Source organism: Xenopus laevis, chromosome 1L (genome assembly GCF_017654675.1).
Source record: "Xenopus laevis strain J_2021 chromosome 1L, Xenopus_laevis_v10.1, whole genome shotgun sequence".
NCBI classification, from domain to species: domain Eukaryota; kingdom Metazoa; phylum Chordata; class Amphibia; order Anura; family Pipidae; genus Xenopus; species Xenopus laevis.
In genome coordinates this window covers 157163551-157181326 of record NC_054371.1, presented here as the reverse complement: position 1 = coordinate 157181326, position 17776 = coordinate 157163551, and the positions used below count along the sequence as shown (strand labels likewise).

Below are 17776 nucleotides of genomic sequence, written 5' to 3'. Positions count from 1 at the left end.
AAAGAATAATTATATATTAGTTTGGATCAAGTAAAAGGTAATGTTTTACTATTAAAGAGAAAAGGAAATCATTTTTAAAAATTTGGAATCTATGGGAGATGGCCATTCCATAATGCAGAGCTTTCTGGATAACGGATCCCGTACCTGTACTTTGTTTTTGTATGCTAAAAATCCAGCAAAACTATCCATGTTATAAAGAATATAAAAAAAACACAGTGAAAGATTATTATAAAATGATTTATTAATATCTTACAAATATAGCATTCTGTATATAGGTGTGCATTAACACTTTTCAGCTACAGTGAGGGTAATCTACGTCTCATCTGTTTAATGGTTAAAATGCCAACCAGCATATTAAGAGAACAGCTCTTGAAAGCCACATCTGATTGTCTGCGTTGGGGTAACTCCTAGTGGAAAAGGTCAAATACTTTGGAAGTAACGTGTTAAAGAAATAATGCCAATAAAAAGATATTGTCATAAGAAACATTTGAATCCCTGTGAAATGAGAGCAATGATTCCCATTGATATGTATGAAGGTGTGGCCATATTGGTTAATGGTGTTTGATCTCTTGCCTGCAAGCTAAATGTAATGCAAAAGAATAGGCTTATGTATTGCAAACATTATGACAGCATTCATGATCCACTAACTGAAAGACTTCTTTGTTACACCACTGTAGCATGCCGAGGGTAACTGCAGATGTGGCGTATCAGCTGGATTGACCCTGTGGATACAGTTGAACTGCAGGAGGCAGGGGCAGTACTGGGCGGTCATTATAATTTCTCTGCTAGTATAGGATACACCACATCTCTCATTAGCCTATAAAAATAAATACAGGGGAGTGACTTTTAGAATAAACCACCACTGTACTAGTTATTGCATATAACGGAGCACTGAGCTGGGCTATTTGGCATTAGTGTATTCTCATAGTACTGCAACGTATCTTGTCACTGCATTTATCAGAAGAATGAAAAAGTGGGATAATTGTACCATGACCATACTTTGATTGAAGGTTCATTCAAATACGTCTTGCTCCATCTGTATATTTACAGATTATAGTATATTCCTTTAAATGTAGTAATTTCAGATTTGAGAACAGGTTCTGCAGAATAATGGGACATGCTGTTAACCATTTAAATGGGGTTAAAACTGAAAATGTCAACACAGTAACATTTTACAATCATTGGCTAAAACTGCACTCTTTATAAGAGGAATGTAACACTCTGTGTACCAGCAACTATATATTTGCTTCTCCACTGGCTGGAGCCTCACTGAGTAACATTTTTCTACAGCAGGGATCCCCATCCTTTTTAACCCGTATGCCACATTCAAATTTAAAAACAGTTGGAAAGCAACACAAGCATGAAAAAAAGTTTCTGGGGTGGCAAATAAGGGCTATAATTGGGTATTTGATAGTCCTACAGAAGGCTCCGTTTGGAAGTACACATGGTTTTTATGCAACCAAAACTTGCCTCCAAACCAGTAATTCAAAAATAAGAACCTACTATCAGTCCACTGAGAGCAATATGTTGCTTGTGAATTGGTTGGGAATCACCGATCTAAATGAACAAATGCTATGAGATAAAGTTTTGAAAACGAGGCCAAATAGTCTTGAGTAGGGATGGACATTCTTTTAGCACTGGTTACCTACTAAAAGGCCTACTGCTTTTTTAAATAACTTTTGGTTGCTTTAGCCTGAAAAATTTTGGTATTCTTAGGAAAGGGCAATGCTTTACTTGAGTTATAAACCAGCATTTAAGAGAGGTGTACTGTATATCAGCATTTATTAAATGCAATGTTAAATGCAATGTTATCAAGCCTTGTTACCCCTAAATCTGCTGTTATACAAGCAGAAGTAAAACTTAGTGCTTCATTTCCACAACCACGCTAACAGTAGAACTCTCCTCCCCTGAGGTGGTGAATCCTTTTATTAAAAACCTAATTGCTTGTCCCTTGTGCTGGCCCTTAAAGTATAAATATTACTATTGGTTATTGCATAGTCAGGCAAAAAATATGTTGTCTTGCAATTAGTTCACCGTCCGAGATCGAGGGCGCAAGCTTCCTGATGTTGGCTGAAGCTCTACTGTTCTCTTCACTTGTGACTGCGAGTGCTCCTTATACCACTCCTGGGTGAAAAAGAGAGAGGAATTGCAAGAATAGAACAGGAAGGGTGTTAATTTGTTATATCATTTCCTATCGATTATAGACAGTATAATATAGTGTACAATATAGGTATAGGATTTATAATGCAGAATGTTTTTGACCTGGGGGTTTCTGTATATGGAGATGTGGAGCCTTAAAGGAAAACAACACCCACAAATAAAAACCCCTACCCAGTACCCTACATAGTCCCCCCTCCCTGCTCTACCCCTGCATAGGTGATAACATCTTTAATTGCCCATAATCCTTTACCCTAGAAGTGCAGAATAAGTGCAGTGGAGCTCAGGTCTTCTGTATTCTTCGGGTCCTCTGCCCTTCGGCAATTTCCATCACTTTTGGCCCATGTGCAGTTACTACACACAGGATGACTGCTCCAACTGCGCAGGCGCCAATATGGAAATCCGAAGAGCCGGAAGATGGCACCCATGAGCTCCTCTGCACTTACTCTGCACTTCTAGGCAAGTAAAGGATTATGGGCACTTAAAGATGTTATCACCTATGCGGGGGGAGAGCAGGGAGGGGGACTATATTGGGGTTGAGTTCTCCTTTAAGGCTACTCCAAAAATGCTGCTGGTTTTGACTACTTTTGCTTTATTGTCAAGTATGAATTTATTGCCATTTGTACTATAGTACATAGGAATTCTTGTGCAGCAACAGTCTAGTACAAATAAAAAATAGAGCAACAAGCGCTTCCTTGCAAAAGGCATAACCTTCAAAGCCAGTTTGTGCTTGTACACTACAAAATTAATTTTCTTCCAGACAAATAACTATGTAGAATAATTTTACACAGGAAAAGAGAATGGCTGTCAAGAGTTGCTATATACTGTACCTATAGCTTGAAAGAAATATAGGGTGAATAATGGGCCTGTAAGTCACCAGGGATTTCTCAACCTGGTTGCCTGTTAAAAGGCTTAAACTGAACCAGATACCAAAGACTGGTTTGGTCAGTGGCAAAACTAATGTATTTGTGAATGCTTCCTCTAGTGATCCAAATGACCGCTAAAAGATACAACAATCTTTTCATTTGTGGCCTGCATTTCAAAGACTGGTAAACTCTCTCCCATTAAGCATGTCATAATTGCTGCTTTCTGATTAAGTGGATGGAGACAAAGTCTCCTGGAAATACTTTGTTTACATTTTCCAAATGTAACGTCATTGCATTTTCTATTTGAATGAACATTAAACAATTGTTTTCAGACACTAAGAACAGGATTAAGGGAATTCTGCCTCACACTAGTCATGTCAAAACTGCATTTACTACTGTCAAAAAATGAGTATCACTAATACTCTCACCTGGATCTCCTCCTCGTACATCTTCATGTTCAGGTCACTTTTGGTTCTGGATCTACGACCCAGGAACAAGATTGAAGGAGCCTGCCATGGGGAAAAAACAGAAAATGTGGAAGCTGATGGAATCAGAGAGGATGAAAGGCCTTGCAGAAAATAAGGCACATAATTGTACCCTAGGAACAATTAACATGTCCAGTGGATTAGAAGACAATAATTAAATGACAACTACAAAAGCAATTACAATGGACCCCTTTTTATTTTTGCAGGTGCATAGGAAAAGATAACGCAGACGCACCTCATTAGACTGTAGGTGAGACAGCAATTTGCGCATCTGACTTTTTTCATCATTGCTTTGAGTTTGTCTGAGGATAAGTGTTAGCTCCTCCTTCCCCACCTCCATCTCTAAGGTGATCCCCTTCTCATCTACAGAAAGATACAAAACAAATGCTGAAAAACAAAGTTGAACTCTTATGCACAGAGACTGATACTAAACCAACTAAAACGTTGATTATAGAAACAACTTTTGGGTGGGTGGAATGATCTATATACTATAATATATGTACTTTCTGGAAAATTTTATCTGAGTAACATTGATAGTCAGGTACGCTGTACTATTTGCAAAGAGGGTCCTGTCCAATGACCTGGATTCCAGAGGGTATAATCGTGGAAAAAAATAAATGTTTTCTTCTCAAAGCTTTCACCTTAAGTTACTAGGCCCAATAACAACTAAAGAGCAACCAAGTTATGTGGCACACGCTACTTGGAATTTTAGGAATTTCTTGGAATTCTATTTTTAATCTTGGTATGCTCTAAGGGGGCTGAACAAATGCTGGGGCACAAATGAAGGGCTTGAACAATGTGCAACTGTACCTAAACATTAAGTCTAAAGCTGGCCATAGACACAAAGATAACATTGTACAAAACAAAGGTTCATACTATTTTTGGACTGTGTGTGGAGTGTCCAGACATTTTTCATACCATGGTGATCAGTCATTCAGTCGATCATACAGGGTAAAAAATTTATATTGGCTAATGATAAGATCTCTGCATGTATTGCCTATCTGACGATATCAATGGGAGACTGTCACTACTATTTATAGGACATACATTTTATATGATTGCTGCCTGTCAATTAATGGCCCGAGCATCATGTGATTTCTCTTTACTACTTTGTATGGCCAGCTTAAGGGCATAGTTTGTGCAAAATAAAGAACATTACTTTTCTGTGTGCATTTCTAAGATTTAAAGCAGCAAGGTGCTTGTTAGAGTTTGAACCAAACCCCCATAATAACACTGGCAGGCTAATATTTATGATCACTATCTATTTCCTTCTGGTGTCTGTGGAGTCTTCTCGAGATAATCTCTGCTGCGGCAGCACTCGTTATTCATATGCACACAAAAGTATACGGAAGTTTTATGCCACAACTAATACATTCATTTGTTTATTTATGGATCAACAAAGGTGGGCCTCATTCCGCGTATGAATTTGGATAACATTTCACTACCTTCAGCATCTCTGTTCTTCCTGCAGTAATTCATACGAAATACAAAGGCATCCAGTATGCAAGCCACGATTATGGTGAGGACCACCTATGCAGAAGAAAAAAAGGAATTGGCTCATTACTGTGAGGCAAAGAAATGGGTAGAAAAACGAGGCAAACTACTCACTCACCATTGTAACTATGAAAAACACCATAAAGTACAGACGAGCCCAGTGGGATGTTTGAGAGGTGACTCCTTCCTGTAACGGAAATATTATATTTTACACATTTTACACTATTTATGGCCATTCTTGATAACTGAGAAATTGAAAATCCATAAACATCTGTGTGGATATATTATTTTGAAATATTGCTATTTTTGCAATCATTATAACTTAAGTGCCATGCCAGATGGCATAACTGATAGCTTGCAAGGAGCATGGGTTCTGTTTAAGCACACGACTGATGAAAGTAGCGATATAACAAAATGTTACTGAAATCACAGCAAAACATTTAGGAGAAGATGAACTTTCACACACATATTGAAACGGTTCATCAGGAAGAATCCCATTTTACAGATTTGTGTACTGCAGAGAGCCTAAATAAAACCAATTAAAGCAATTCTTCTGTATTTCTAGCCACGTGGGGCAGCTGTTTTTTTTTTCTCACCGCCACAACTGAAAGCTTACTTTACCTGTGGCATTTATCTTATATAAAAATAGGGAAAAACGCTTATCTTTAACATATTTGTTTGACAGCTAATAAATATATAAAGAGGTGTACAGTGCAGACAGAACTTAATAACTTCTTACTGCCGCTAATTTAAAGTGGATGTTCACCTTCCTTTTCTCATTTTATTGTTTTGAACTGCAAATAATATCCACTGAGCCCACTAGCCAGATAAAATATAGTTTTAGGATGTTTACTGTAGTATTCTTAAGGTTAATGTTAAGGTGATCATCCATTATATATCTCAAAAGCATCACAGTAAGTGTATAAATGCAGAATATTAGAATAGTTTGTACTGCAGTAAATGCGACTGGTCTACTGCACACCTATGTTTCAATTACACTGCAATGGTGGTGCTGGTTAACCGTTGACCAGGCTTGGTCCCTTAGCAACTGTAGAATGTATATACGGATCCGCACAAACTCAATGTTATGCAGTTGGGAAGCTTACCCCATTTATTACATCACCAAAAGTATCAACGTTTCGGGGGGGGGGGTACACCCTCCCTTCGTCAGGATACAGCATGAAGTGCACAAAACACCTTTATACACATAGATGTGGATAGATCCCACCTCCATCACCCATAGTCCTCAATTGTCCAATTAAACTCTTGACTGTAGTGTCGATAGTCCAATGAACAAAACCAAACAATTGGACTTTGTCACCCACTTAAAAGAATATCACTATTACAGTAACTGTTAAGTTGTCCCTTCAGCCCTTTTTTAAAGCACTCTCCCAGATACTTTCTCTGAATTTAGCCTTAGTTATCAAGAAACTCACCATAATGATATACCAGTTATTAACCACCGTCAGTTCAAAAAGTGTCACTAAACAAAGAAAAGGAGAGATGGAGTAATATCAACAAGACATTCTGAATTAACAAATGATACACAAATTAAAGCAGTGACTATATAGCAGTTATATCTTTACCAGTCTCTTCACTATTCACTATTACTCCATTTTAATTTCATAAAACCTCCAACCTCCAAAGTTTCAGTACTTTTCTCCTTGAAATTTCTCGTAGGGGCTGAAAGTCAGATGTGAACGTAAATTAAAATAAGTAACTGTGTCACAATGGTCCTTGATGGCTTCATATCTAGATTATTTGATTTAGTAGCCATGAACAATCAGAAAACTGTTGCAGGCCGAAAATCATCCCCTGTGTGGGCATTATGCCTAATGCCCGCATAGGGGATGATTTTCGGCCTGCAACAAAGTTTTCTGATAGATTGTGTGTTCATGGCTACTAAATCAAATGATCTAGATATGAAGCCATCAAGGACCTTTGTGACACAGTTACCTATTTTAATTTCACTTCGCATCTAACTCAGGCCCTATGCGAAATATCAAGGAATAATGCACTGAAACGCTTAAAGGCTGATTTTCAAACTGTGTATTTCTGTGGACCTCTGTGTGGCACTAGCCTAAAGCTGGCCATACACGCAGAGATCCACTAGTTTGGCAAGGTCACCAAACGAGCAGATCTCTCCCCGATATGCCAACCTTGAGGTGGGAGATATTGGGTTGATCCAATGAGAAGGAAGGAAATATAGGCCATTGGATCCAGGTCCAGATTTGCTGCAAGGCAACAGAGGCCCAGACCGATGGCGGCAAAATTTTAGATGTGGCATGCATTCTTAGTTTTTTGAGGAGCACTGGGGATGCACAGCACACCGCAAACCGCTGCATGCGAGCAAGGTGGGCACTTTTGGTGAGGAGGCTGGTGAGCTCTAGGACCCACTGGCCTAGGGGCGGCCCAATTAGAAATCCGGGCCTGGTTGGATTGGGGACCGCATTAACAAATCGATGTGGTCCTCAATCCAATGGGATTTTTAAACCTGGCCAATCGTCATCTGCCAAATTTTTGGCCAGATATCAATTGAGGAAGCCCAGTTGGTGGTCCTCAATCCAACAGGATTTTTGAACCTGGCTGATCGACATCTACCTGATTTTTGGGGAAGCCTGGTCGGAGGCCCCATACACTGCTGACTTGGTCTGTTGGAAGCTTATATCGGCCCGTGTAAAGCCAGCTTAAAACTTTCACCAAGTTATAGCCATTAGGGAACATAATGAAACTTTCAGTTTCAGCCCTGAATAAAATGAAAGCACCAACTACAATAGAACATTTTCTTAAAATCAAGGTGCATAAAAAAAAATCATGGAACTATATTTCTCCTTCTTTGTATCATTTTTCTGATACAACAACTTGAACTTTTATTATGTTTCAGTGAAGAAGATAATAACTAGATGTCTTGGTATCTGACAGTAGATATAAATTAAGAAAAAGTGTTCCAGCCACAGCCTTACCAAAGCTGTTAAGGATATTGTTAAAGTTGTTCAAGTAGTAGTAACCCTCCTCAAACAGAGTCTGGTTGCCTACAGTGTGATTAAGCCATCTGTAGGAGTCTGCCACAGTGCTGGTGCTGAAATAGTTAAACAGATGTAATGTGAGAGGATATGGCTGTTTAAAAAGCCATATACTTGTGAAATATCATGCAATTCTGTGTGTCGTCTCCATAATACTGTAAATAAGGCATTACTATCATTCTCACAGTCACACAGATGCACCTTCACAGCCCTGTATACTGGCAAATGCAGCTCAAATTATCTTGGCATGGAGACATATAGAAAACAAGCAAATACAAATGGGCCTACATAGAGAGAAAACATTATGTGCACAGAAATAATACCACACACTATGGTCTTATTTAATGAAAGATAAATTCAAGATAAACCCTACCACTGACCAGGCCATTTTGCCATACATACTATTGTAGAAGAACTGTTCTTATGAAATTTTCATCTGCGGGTGCACCATGTTCTTGGTTGGATCAGCATGATAAGGAAGTGAAAAGGAGCAGCAGTGGCCCAAATGCACAGAACAATTGAAGTTGGTTTTTCACATTGATCCCTTCATTTGGCCAATGAAAGGATCAGTCCGATACAGTGGACGATAGACCAGTGTAAGGCCACCTTAAATCACATTTTCCCCTACATCACATAATTCTATTGAATCAGATTGGACCCCCATTTCCTTTATTTTTTGGCCACTACTTTTTCCTCCTTCTAGGTCATTTAGGCAAATAAACAAATATTTACCATGTTTCTCTCAAGCTAATGTAATAAACAGTGACTTTAGCAAGACTTTATTTGTTAATGAATAGTCTACTGAAAATACTGAATTCATGAATAACTCACTTGCAGCAGTTGGGATAAAGCACACCAGAGAAGAACTCCATTCCAACAATCGAGAAGGAATAGTAGAAGATCAGAAGCGTCAACCCAAGACTGTAGATGATAATAAACTTAATTATCAAGATGTTATCTATGGCAGTGGAAAATACACATGGCAGACAGAGATCAGAGGAAATAAAAATATGACTATAGATGCAGCTTTCAGATTTGAAAAAACAGGCATTAGGAGTATACACTCCCACACCTTGTGTATTACTCCCTTCCCTTTAGACTGTATGCCTATGCATAGGGCCTTCCTCACCTTTTTGTACCTGTATTGATTGTGATGTTTGTTACTCCATATATTCTATATACTGTATGTAATTCATGTGATGTAGTTGTATAATCACATTTACTTTACAGTGCTACGCAATATGTTGGCGCTATATAAATACATGTTAATAATAATAATAATAATAAAAATAATAATACCTGGCCATCCTTGGTAGAAGTTCAAACATGGTATCTAACACTGTTCTGTAACGTTTCTTCATTTTAAAAAGTCTGAATGTTTTAAAAAAAAAAAAATATTTATGATTAATAGGCATCAGAAGATAGTCATGTTTTTTTCAAATGCATCAGTTAATAGTGCTGCTCCAGCAGAATTCTACACTGAAATCCATTTCTCAAAAGAGCAAACAGGTTTTTTTTTTATTTCAATTTGAAATCTGACATGGGGCTAGATATAGTCAGTGACATGTGCTCTGATAAACTTCAGTCACTCTTTACTGCTGTACTGCAAGTTGTAGTGATATCAACCCCTCCCCCCCCAGCAGCCAAACAACTAGGGATGCACCGAATCCACTTTTTTGGATTCGGCCGAACCCCCGAATCCTTCACGAAGGATTCGGCCGAATACCGAACCCGAACCCTAATTTGCATATGCAAATTAGGGATGGGAAGGGGAAAACATTTACTTCCTTGTTTTCTGACAAAAAGTCACGTAATTTCCCTCCCGCCCCTAATTTGCATATGCAAATTAGGATTCGGAGTCGGTTCGGCTGGGCAGAAGGATTCGGCCGAATAAGAATCTTGCTGAAAAAGGCCGAATCCTGGCCGAATCCCGAACCGAATCCTGGATTCGGTGCATCCCTACAAACAACAGAACAATGGGAAGGTAAACAGATAACAGCTCCCTAACACAAGATAACAGCTGCCTGGCAGATCTAAAAACAGCACTCAATAGTAAGAATCCAAGTCTAAGTGAGACACATTCAGTTAAGTTGGAGAAACAACAGCCTGCCAGAAAGCAGTTCCATCCTAAAGTGCTGGCTCTTTCTGAAATCACATGACCAGTCAAAATGACCTGAGATGGCTGCCTACACACCAATATTATAAATTAAAAAATACACTTGCTGGTTCAGGAATGAAATTTTACATGATAGAGTGAATTATTTGCAGTTTGAACAGTGTAATTTAGAAATAAAAAAACCACACCATTAAAATCATGACGGAATACCTTTAATCATTTAAAAAGTGCAGCAGTCAATCATAAATTACCGCCTCCACACAAATCACTCCTGCCTGTACGCTGCAATTTTTCAGGTATGAAAAAGACTTAGATCATTTATATAGTGTAAGTAAAGTTTATTTTGCCCAACTAACACTATAAAGTAGAATTTCAAATGATTTATTAGCGTGATGGGTTGTCTTTATTTGTGTAAAACCTCAGCATGTATAATTTTCAAACAATTCTCACCTGAGAATGTGCTATTTCCAGTGAATTTCCGGTTACATGTGGCAAAAAAATGACAGTTTAACAAAATTGTAATTGGTAGCAACGAATGGATAATTAAGGGCATGTTTTGAGAATGTAAAAACAACATACAAAATGCCCAGAATTTGTACGTGTGCCACAGGCTTTATAGACTGGAATCAGAACAGAACCCATACCCCATAACAAATCCCTCACACTGACCTTAGAAGCTGCAAGGGCCGTAGTACCACAATGAAATAGAAAGGCTTCATGTTGAAGGCCAGAACCAGGAGCCCAAGCAGAGCCAATAAAGTCACAGAGCAGTCAAAACTGAAAAAGCAAAATTTTACACATAATACAACATACACACACACACACCAATGTACAGAATAAAGGAAAACAAAATACTAAACTGATGGAAGACTATTCTATGTTTCCAATGCAGAATGATCTATTCCACTATCCACTATATGGGTATAACAGGTACTTGAATAGGTTAAATGTCTCTTTAGAAAGATTGCACTTTATAGTTCGGAGACACAAAGCAATGAAAATGTTTTCATTTATAGGAAATCCTCAAAACAAAGGAGTGTAAAATTGCTTAGAGGGCAGTTGTAATGACTTTTGCTATTTACATTATGCATTTTTCTAGTTTTGAGATATTAGCCATTTTTAAACCACTAATATAATAAATCAGAAACTAATAAAGTACATCTGGTGAGAAAAGGAATGTGATGTTGAACAGACCAGAAAAATAAAAGATGACTAATTTTCTAAGCAAAGCAACATCACAAGATATTCATTTTTTCATTAAATTAATTTTCAGCCAAATGCATGCAGCTGGAAAAAATTAACATATAACAAACTCTAAGAATCCTCCTGGTTTACTCTTACAAGACAATTTAATAGGACTACTCACAAATTCCAGCCTGATGAGAAGTATTCCACTGGGCCCAAGCCTGTCAACTTAAGTAGCAATTCAGAACCATAAACTGTAATACAGGGAGAAATTATGAGAATTTATTCCACAAACAGAACAGAGGGAAAACGTAGTAAAGAGATGTAGAGCACCACAGGACAAGGAATGAGAATGCCATAGAACTTACTTGTGAGAAAAACAATGTAGCTCCATGGAACCCCTTCTGGAAAATAATTTCCACCTAAAACAAGATGGAATATTTAACATCTATTCGTCATTAAGGTGGAGTAATTTGCTGGCAGTATATGAATAAATGATGATGATGAAGAAGATGATTATCATCTAGCAGATTTTTTTAAATATCCAAAGTCTGTTGATATTGAGAATTAATATAACTAAAGCTAAAAGCTTAAGAACTATAAAATAGATCACATTGTATGGTAGCTCCCACTTTCTACTGCCAAAGACATTAAGACTAAAGATTTATTTGTGGAATAATTTAGGACTACATCATTATGTTTTATTAATCTTTTATAGGAAAAATAAAATTAAAAATATAATTTTACAAGCCTAGCACACAAACAACACCCTCTTTCTTATTGCCATAAAGTGACTTAATTCAGGATAATTTCAAGCCATTACACAAATGTATCTACAAATTTAACATTAAAAAAGTAATTTACAACCCCTGCATCTATTTTACAGTTTATCAACAATTTAATTAGGTAATTTGCGTCCTTATTCAGCCCCTTAAAAAAAAGCAATCTGAGAAAATGATATTCACTGGTGTGAAGTGAAGTATTAAGTCATATTGCTATATTATGACTTTTAGAACAGGCTTTTAGGAGCATCCGTAAAAAACATGAATTTAACAAATAATATAAAAGACAGCTTAAAAATACTTTATCAAATGTAATACTGGGGTGAGGACCTCAAGAATAAAAATCAGAATGATCACATGTAGAGGTTGTACAATAATTTGCTCTCCATGCACTGTAATAGAGTGCAGTTTATTTTCAGATGATGGGTACATGGCGACAGGTGACAATGACAGATCTCACCTTGCAACATGAATGTCTCTGCCAGAATCCAGAAGCCATTGATGGCAACTACTGCATCTGTGCAGACAAAAAAAGATCATACTTATTTTAACTTGCATAAAAGAGTAGCTTCAAATTAATGCTTTAGATATATCAGATCACAAGAGCATTCTCTCATAACCTGTTAAAGATGCCAGAATGTGGATGTTAAGATGCAAAGGCATTTAGCTAATACACTAGGCAAAAGAAGAGCATATACATTTTACTGTTTTAACTTTGCTTTAATTGGTAATTGGTCAGATTTGTATATATATATATATATATATATATATATATATATATATATATATATATATATATATATATATATATATATATATATATATATATATATATATATATATATATATATATATATATATATATATATATATACACATATATATCTCGAGGCTGCAGAGTACTTGCACTCTTACTAAAATATCTTGCGGGGTGCACGATCAATATCAATTATGTAGTCAATCAGGCACAAACAATGCCCAGACCAGCACTTCCCTTCATGATTCAGTGTTTTATTTATAAGCCACTTCAACGTTTCGGTCCTCTTATATGTATATATATGGAGATTTTGTGTACACACCGTTAAATCTCTTCCTTTTCAGTTGCTTGGGGGACACAGGGACAGTGGGGTATAGCTAGTACCACTAGGAGGCAGGACACAACCAAGGAAATAACTGACTCCGCCTCCACTGGATATACCCCCCAGTGGCGGAGCTTAGCTCAGTTTGTGCCAAAGTCAAAAGGAATTAAAATAAATAGAATCTTTAATGCAACATGCATAGTATAACTTGAAAACACCAACCCGTAAACATGCCTGACGGAAAAGAGAAGAAGCCTCAATCCAGGGAGGGAAGCCCTGTGTCCCCAAGCGAAGAGAAAAAGAGATTTAACGGTGAGTACACAAAATCTCCTTTTCTCCAAGTCTGCTTGGGGTACACAGGGACAGTGGGGACGTACCAAAGCTGTCCCCTATAACCTCGGGTGGGAGATGAGGCTTAAGTAGCCACTGCGGCTTGGAGCACCTTTCTGCCAAAGAGAGTGTCAGAAGCCGCAAAGGTGTCAAAATGGTAGAATTTTGAGAAAGAATGGACAGAGGTCCACGTAGCTGCCTTACACAGCTGTTCTGCCGAAGCCTGGTTTCTGAACGCCCAGGACATACTCATCCCCCTTGTAGAGTGAGCTGTAAGTCTGACTGGAGGGGTCCGCCCCTTAGCAATGTAGGATCTCTGAATTGCTTGTTTAATCCAATGTGAGATCCCAGAGTGGAGCTGGTGCTCAAACAGGAGGGGCCACATGGGCTACCCCCTGCAAAAACTTTTTGATACCGGGTAGAAAGGACAGACGTCTGAAAAAGTACTGATAATGCCGACACTTGGGATTTGAGTGAACCTAGTGGCAGACCTATGGATAGCCCTTCTTGCAGAAAATCCAGGATGTTTGGAATTTAGAAGACCTTGAAGTCAGCTTTGTGAAGAATGCACCACTGGTGGTAGGTAGACCAGACTCTGTGGTAAGCTTTGGCTGAGAATGGTTTACGAGCGGCGCACATAGTGTGTGCCACGGCTTTAGAGAAACCCTTTTGCATTAGGATATGGATCTCAAGAGCCACGGCGTCAAATTGAGGTTTTTTGGATTTGGATGTCGTATTGGACCTTGTGTTAGCAGATCTGGGACCTGAGGTAGAGTCCATGGCTTCGCTACGGACATATTGAGGAGGTCCGTGAACCAGGAATGTCGAGGCCACCTTGGTGCTATGAGTATGAGAGTAGTCTGTTCCCTCTGCAGTTTTCTGAGAATTCTGGGAAGAAGTGGAATGGGTGGAAAGGCGTATGCTAGACAAAATTGCCATCTTGCCATGAGAGCATCGGCGTCTAAGGCTAGTGGGTCCCTGCAGCGAGCTAGAAAGGTGGGGACTTTTCGATTGTGTTGAGTTGCCATGAGATACACCTCTGGAATCCCCCACTTCTGCGTTATCTGGAGAAATACGTCCTGTAATGACCACTCTCCTGGGTCTAAGGACTACATGGTTAGGAAATCTGCTTCCCAGTTTAGTAGTCCTGGAATGTAAATGGCTGACAGTAGAGTCCGATTAACTTCGGCCCATTGAAATATGAACTTGACCTTGTTCAGTGCACTGCTTCAGTTGCCGCCTTGGTGTTTGATGTAGGCCACCGCTTTGGAATTGTCTGTTTGTATCTTTACGGCCTGCCCCTTCAGATCCTCTTGCCAATGAGCAAGGCCTAGACGGATCGCTCGGATTTCGAGCAGGTTGATCGGTAGTTTCTTTTCGTCTGAATTCCATGTCCCCTGTGGCGACCTTCCCTCGAGAACTGCTCCCAGCTGAAGAGACTTGCGTCTGTCTTGAGGATGCGCCACATGGGCTCTCCGAGAGGTCTGCCTGACGTGAGGTGAGAGGTCTGAAGCCACCAGAGGAGTTAGTCGGATCTCCTGAAGCAGGGATTTCCTTTTCCAGGCTGCTAGGATATTCCATTGGAGATCCTGAAGATGAAATTGGGCAAGTGGTACCGCCTCTATGGTGGAGACCATTACCCCCAACACCTTCATACAAAACCTGGCTGTGTACAGAGGCTTTTGTAGGAGAGACTTGACCAATTCACTTGAGGCAGAGAAACTCTCTATGTCTGAGTGTTGAAATGCATACCCAGAAAATTCATGGATTGGCTGGGCGTCAGTGATGATTTTTTCAGGTTCAAGACCCAGCCCAATTCCTGGAGTTTGTCTATGGTCACCTTGAGTGAATGGCGAACTTCCAAAGGAGTCTTGATCAGCAGATCGTCCAAATACGGAGTGATTGAAACTCCCACACTGCATATCACTGCTTTGGCTGCTGACATGATCTTGGTGAAGACCCAAGGAGCCGATGTTAGACCGAATGGGAGGCTCGTGAATTGGTAGTGGTGATTTTGGAAGGCAAAGCGCAAGTATTTCCGATGAGGAGGGAAAATGGGTACATGTAAGTAAGCATCTTTTATGTCGAGGGAAATTAGGAACTGTCCTGGAGACATGGCTGCGATGACGGATTGGAGAGACTCCATCTTGAATCGTCTTGGACTGATGAATTTGTTCAACTCCGTTAGGTCCAAGATGGGACGGAAGGTCCCGTCCTTCTTGGGTACTACAGATAGGTTTGAGTAGTATCTTCTGCAGAGTTGTCCGGGAGGTATGGGAGTAATTACTTCTGAGAGGAGAAGATTGGAAATGATGCTTAGGAAGTCTGCTTGTTTGCTTGGTTCTTGTGGAACTCTGGACATGAAGAAACAATGGGGGGGAGGAGAACTCTAGGTGGTAACCTTGGGATACCACTTTGTGGATCCAGGCATCCTGAACATGTGAGGGCCACGCCCCGGAAAACTGACCTAATCTTCCCCCGATTGGTGTCGTGTCCGAATGTATAGGGACACCGTCATGCCGAGGTAGTCTTGTCCCCGGCCTTTGTAGTGTGCTTCCTGTTCTGCCAGGTTTGCTTTGGTCTACCACTGAAGTGCCCTCAACCAAAAGATTGTCTTGGAGGGGATGACCTCGTACTCTTGGCTTGGGAGCTACGAAAAAACTTGCCCCTGCGAAAGGATGAGTGTGCCTTTGGTTGCGGTAGTAATGTACTCTTGCCCCCTGTAACTTGACTGATGATTTTGTCCAGATCTGGGCCATAGAGGAGTTTTCCCTTGAAGGGAATAGAGGTCAAGGATTTCTTGGAGGAAAAGTCTGCAGACCATAATTTCATCCAAAGGGATCTACGAGCCGCCACTGCTAATGCAGAAGATCTGCTGATTACTTGAACAGTGTCAGGGACACCTCACATAAATAGTTGTTTGCTTCTTTAATCTGGGAAGTCAATTGAGAGAGTTTGTGTGCGAGGAGCCCCCGAGTCAATTGCCTCAAGGAGAGAAGCTGTCCAGGACTGGATAGCCCTGCTCACCCATGTGGACACTAAAACAGGACGCAGTGAAGTGCCTGAGGCTGAAAACACAGATCTTAGAAGACTCTCTAACTTCTTGTCCATCGAATCCTTGAATGATGAGGCGTCAGGAACTGGGAGAGCTGTGTTTTTTGAAGGTTGAGACACTAGTGCATCCACTGAGGGTGGTGCTGACTTTTTCTGTAAGCTCAGGCGGGAATGGATAGAGCTTTTGGAATCGGCGGTTGGCCTGAAAACGTCTCTCTGGTTTATCCCACTCCTGTTGGATGATCTGGTCCAGCTGTGAGTGAGAGGGAAAAACTGGTGTTTTGCTGTGGCACTTGCAAATCAATTTGGAAGAATCTGATGAGGTCTCTGGTTCTTGAAGATGGAGTGTCTCTAGTACAGAGGAGATTAGAGAATACACTGATTCAGAGAAAAGTCTGGATGACTCCTCGTCTGGATCTGAATTGGAAGAAAGCTCGCCCTCCAAGCGGTCACAATCCTCCCCCTAATCCAATGGAAGTGGAGAGGAAAATCTGGGTGGAGAGTTAGAGTCCTCGTCAGATGGAGAAGGAGCTCTGCTTTTAGATGGCCTCCCCTTGGGATTGTCGAGTCTTGACAGGAGCTTGTTCAAAGACTCAGCCAGTATTGGAATCCCTGTGGCCAGTTGTGATGGCCACTCAGGGGTGGAAGGTCTTCTAGTTGGTGAAGCTCTGGGTGGGGAAGAGTCTCTAATAGTGGCAGATGATTCCCCTTGTGTGGTTTGACTCAACTGGGGGAGAGGGGGGGGGAGTAGGTTCTGGAGGTTCAGAACTTTTCCCAGCCGGCTTACATTTAACACACAATGGTTCTTTGTGCTCAGAGGGCAAAGATTTGTGACAATTGACACAAGCCAGGAATCTAATTTGAGCTGGAGGTGCTCCCCTGGAAAAAAGGTTATCTCCTTGACCCTCAGACATGGTGACAGGAAGGAGAGAAGGTCCCCTTAAGAATAGTTTTGGCGCTGCCTGCAATAGAAGGGGAGCTGCCAGAAAAATATGGGGGAAACAGTGGTTCCTTGGGAGAGCCCTGCTAATAGTAGCACAAGCGATTCCTCGTGTGCTGATCACTTCGTCCCTCAGGCAGTTTACCTCGGCGCTGGGATCTGTGCTAAGCGCACCCTTGCGAATGCGTTCCGCCTCAAGCCCTTTCAAAATGGCCGCCGAGATAACAAGCTCTGGTAACGCAAGACTAATGTCTCGCGTCTCAAG

The 17776-nt window shown here is 40.2% G+C and overlaps 1 protein-coding gene across 2 annotated transcripts in view; it reads right to left on the bottom strand.

Moving 5' to 3' along the window:
• Positions 1 to 221: 221 nt before the first annotated feature.
• tpcn1.L (two pore segment channel 1 L homeolog) overlaps positions 222 to 17776 on the bottom strand; it is a 34793-nt gene continuing 17238 nt past the window's right edge. For both annotated transcript variants that reach the window (XM_018260726.2, XM_018260735.2), the window contains exons 16-28: positions 12569 to 12625; positions 11695 to 11748; positions 11508 to 11580; positions 10811 to 10918; positions 9325 to 9396; positions 8857 to 8946; positions 7966 to 8081; positions 6439 to 6485; positions 5121 to 5189; positions 4954 to 5038; positions 3744 to 3871; positions 3452 to 3532; positions 222 to 2124 (exon numbers count right to left, since the gene is read on the bottom strand). In XM_018260726.2, the coding sequence (XP_018116215.1) occupies positions 2026 to 2124; positions 3452 to 3532; positions 3744 to 3871; positions 4954 to 5038; positions 5121 to 5189; positions 6439 to 6485; positions 7966 to 8081; positions 8857 to 8946; positions 9325 to 9396; positions 10811 to 10918; positions 11508 to 11580; positions 11695 to 11748; positions 12569 to 12625 (1079 nt within the window). In that variant the 3' untranslated portion in view covers positions 222 to 2025. The remainder of the gene's footprint in view (positions 2125 to 3451; positions 3533 to 3743; positions 3872 to 4953; positions 5039 to 5120; positions 5190 to 6438; positions 6486 to 7965; positions 8082 to 8856; positions 8947 to 9324; positions 9397 to 10810; positions 10919 to 11507; positions 11581 to 11694; positions 11749 to 12568; positions 12626 to 17776) is intronic.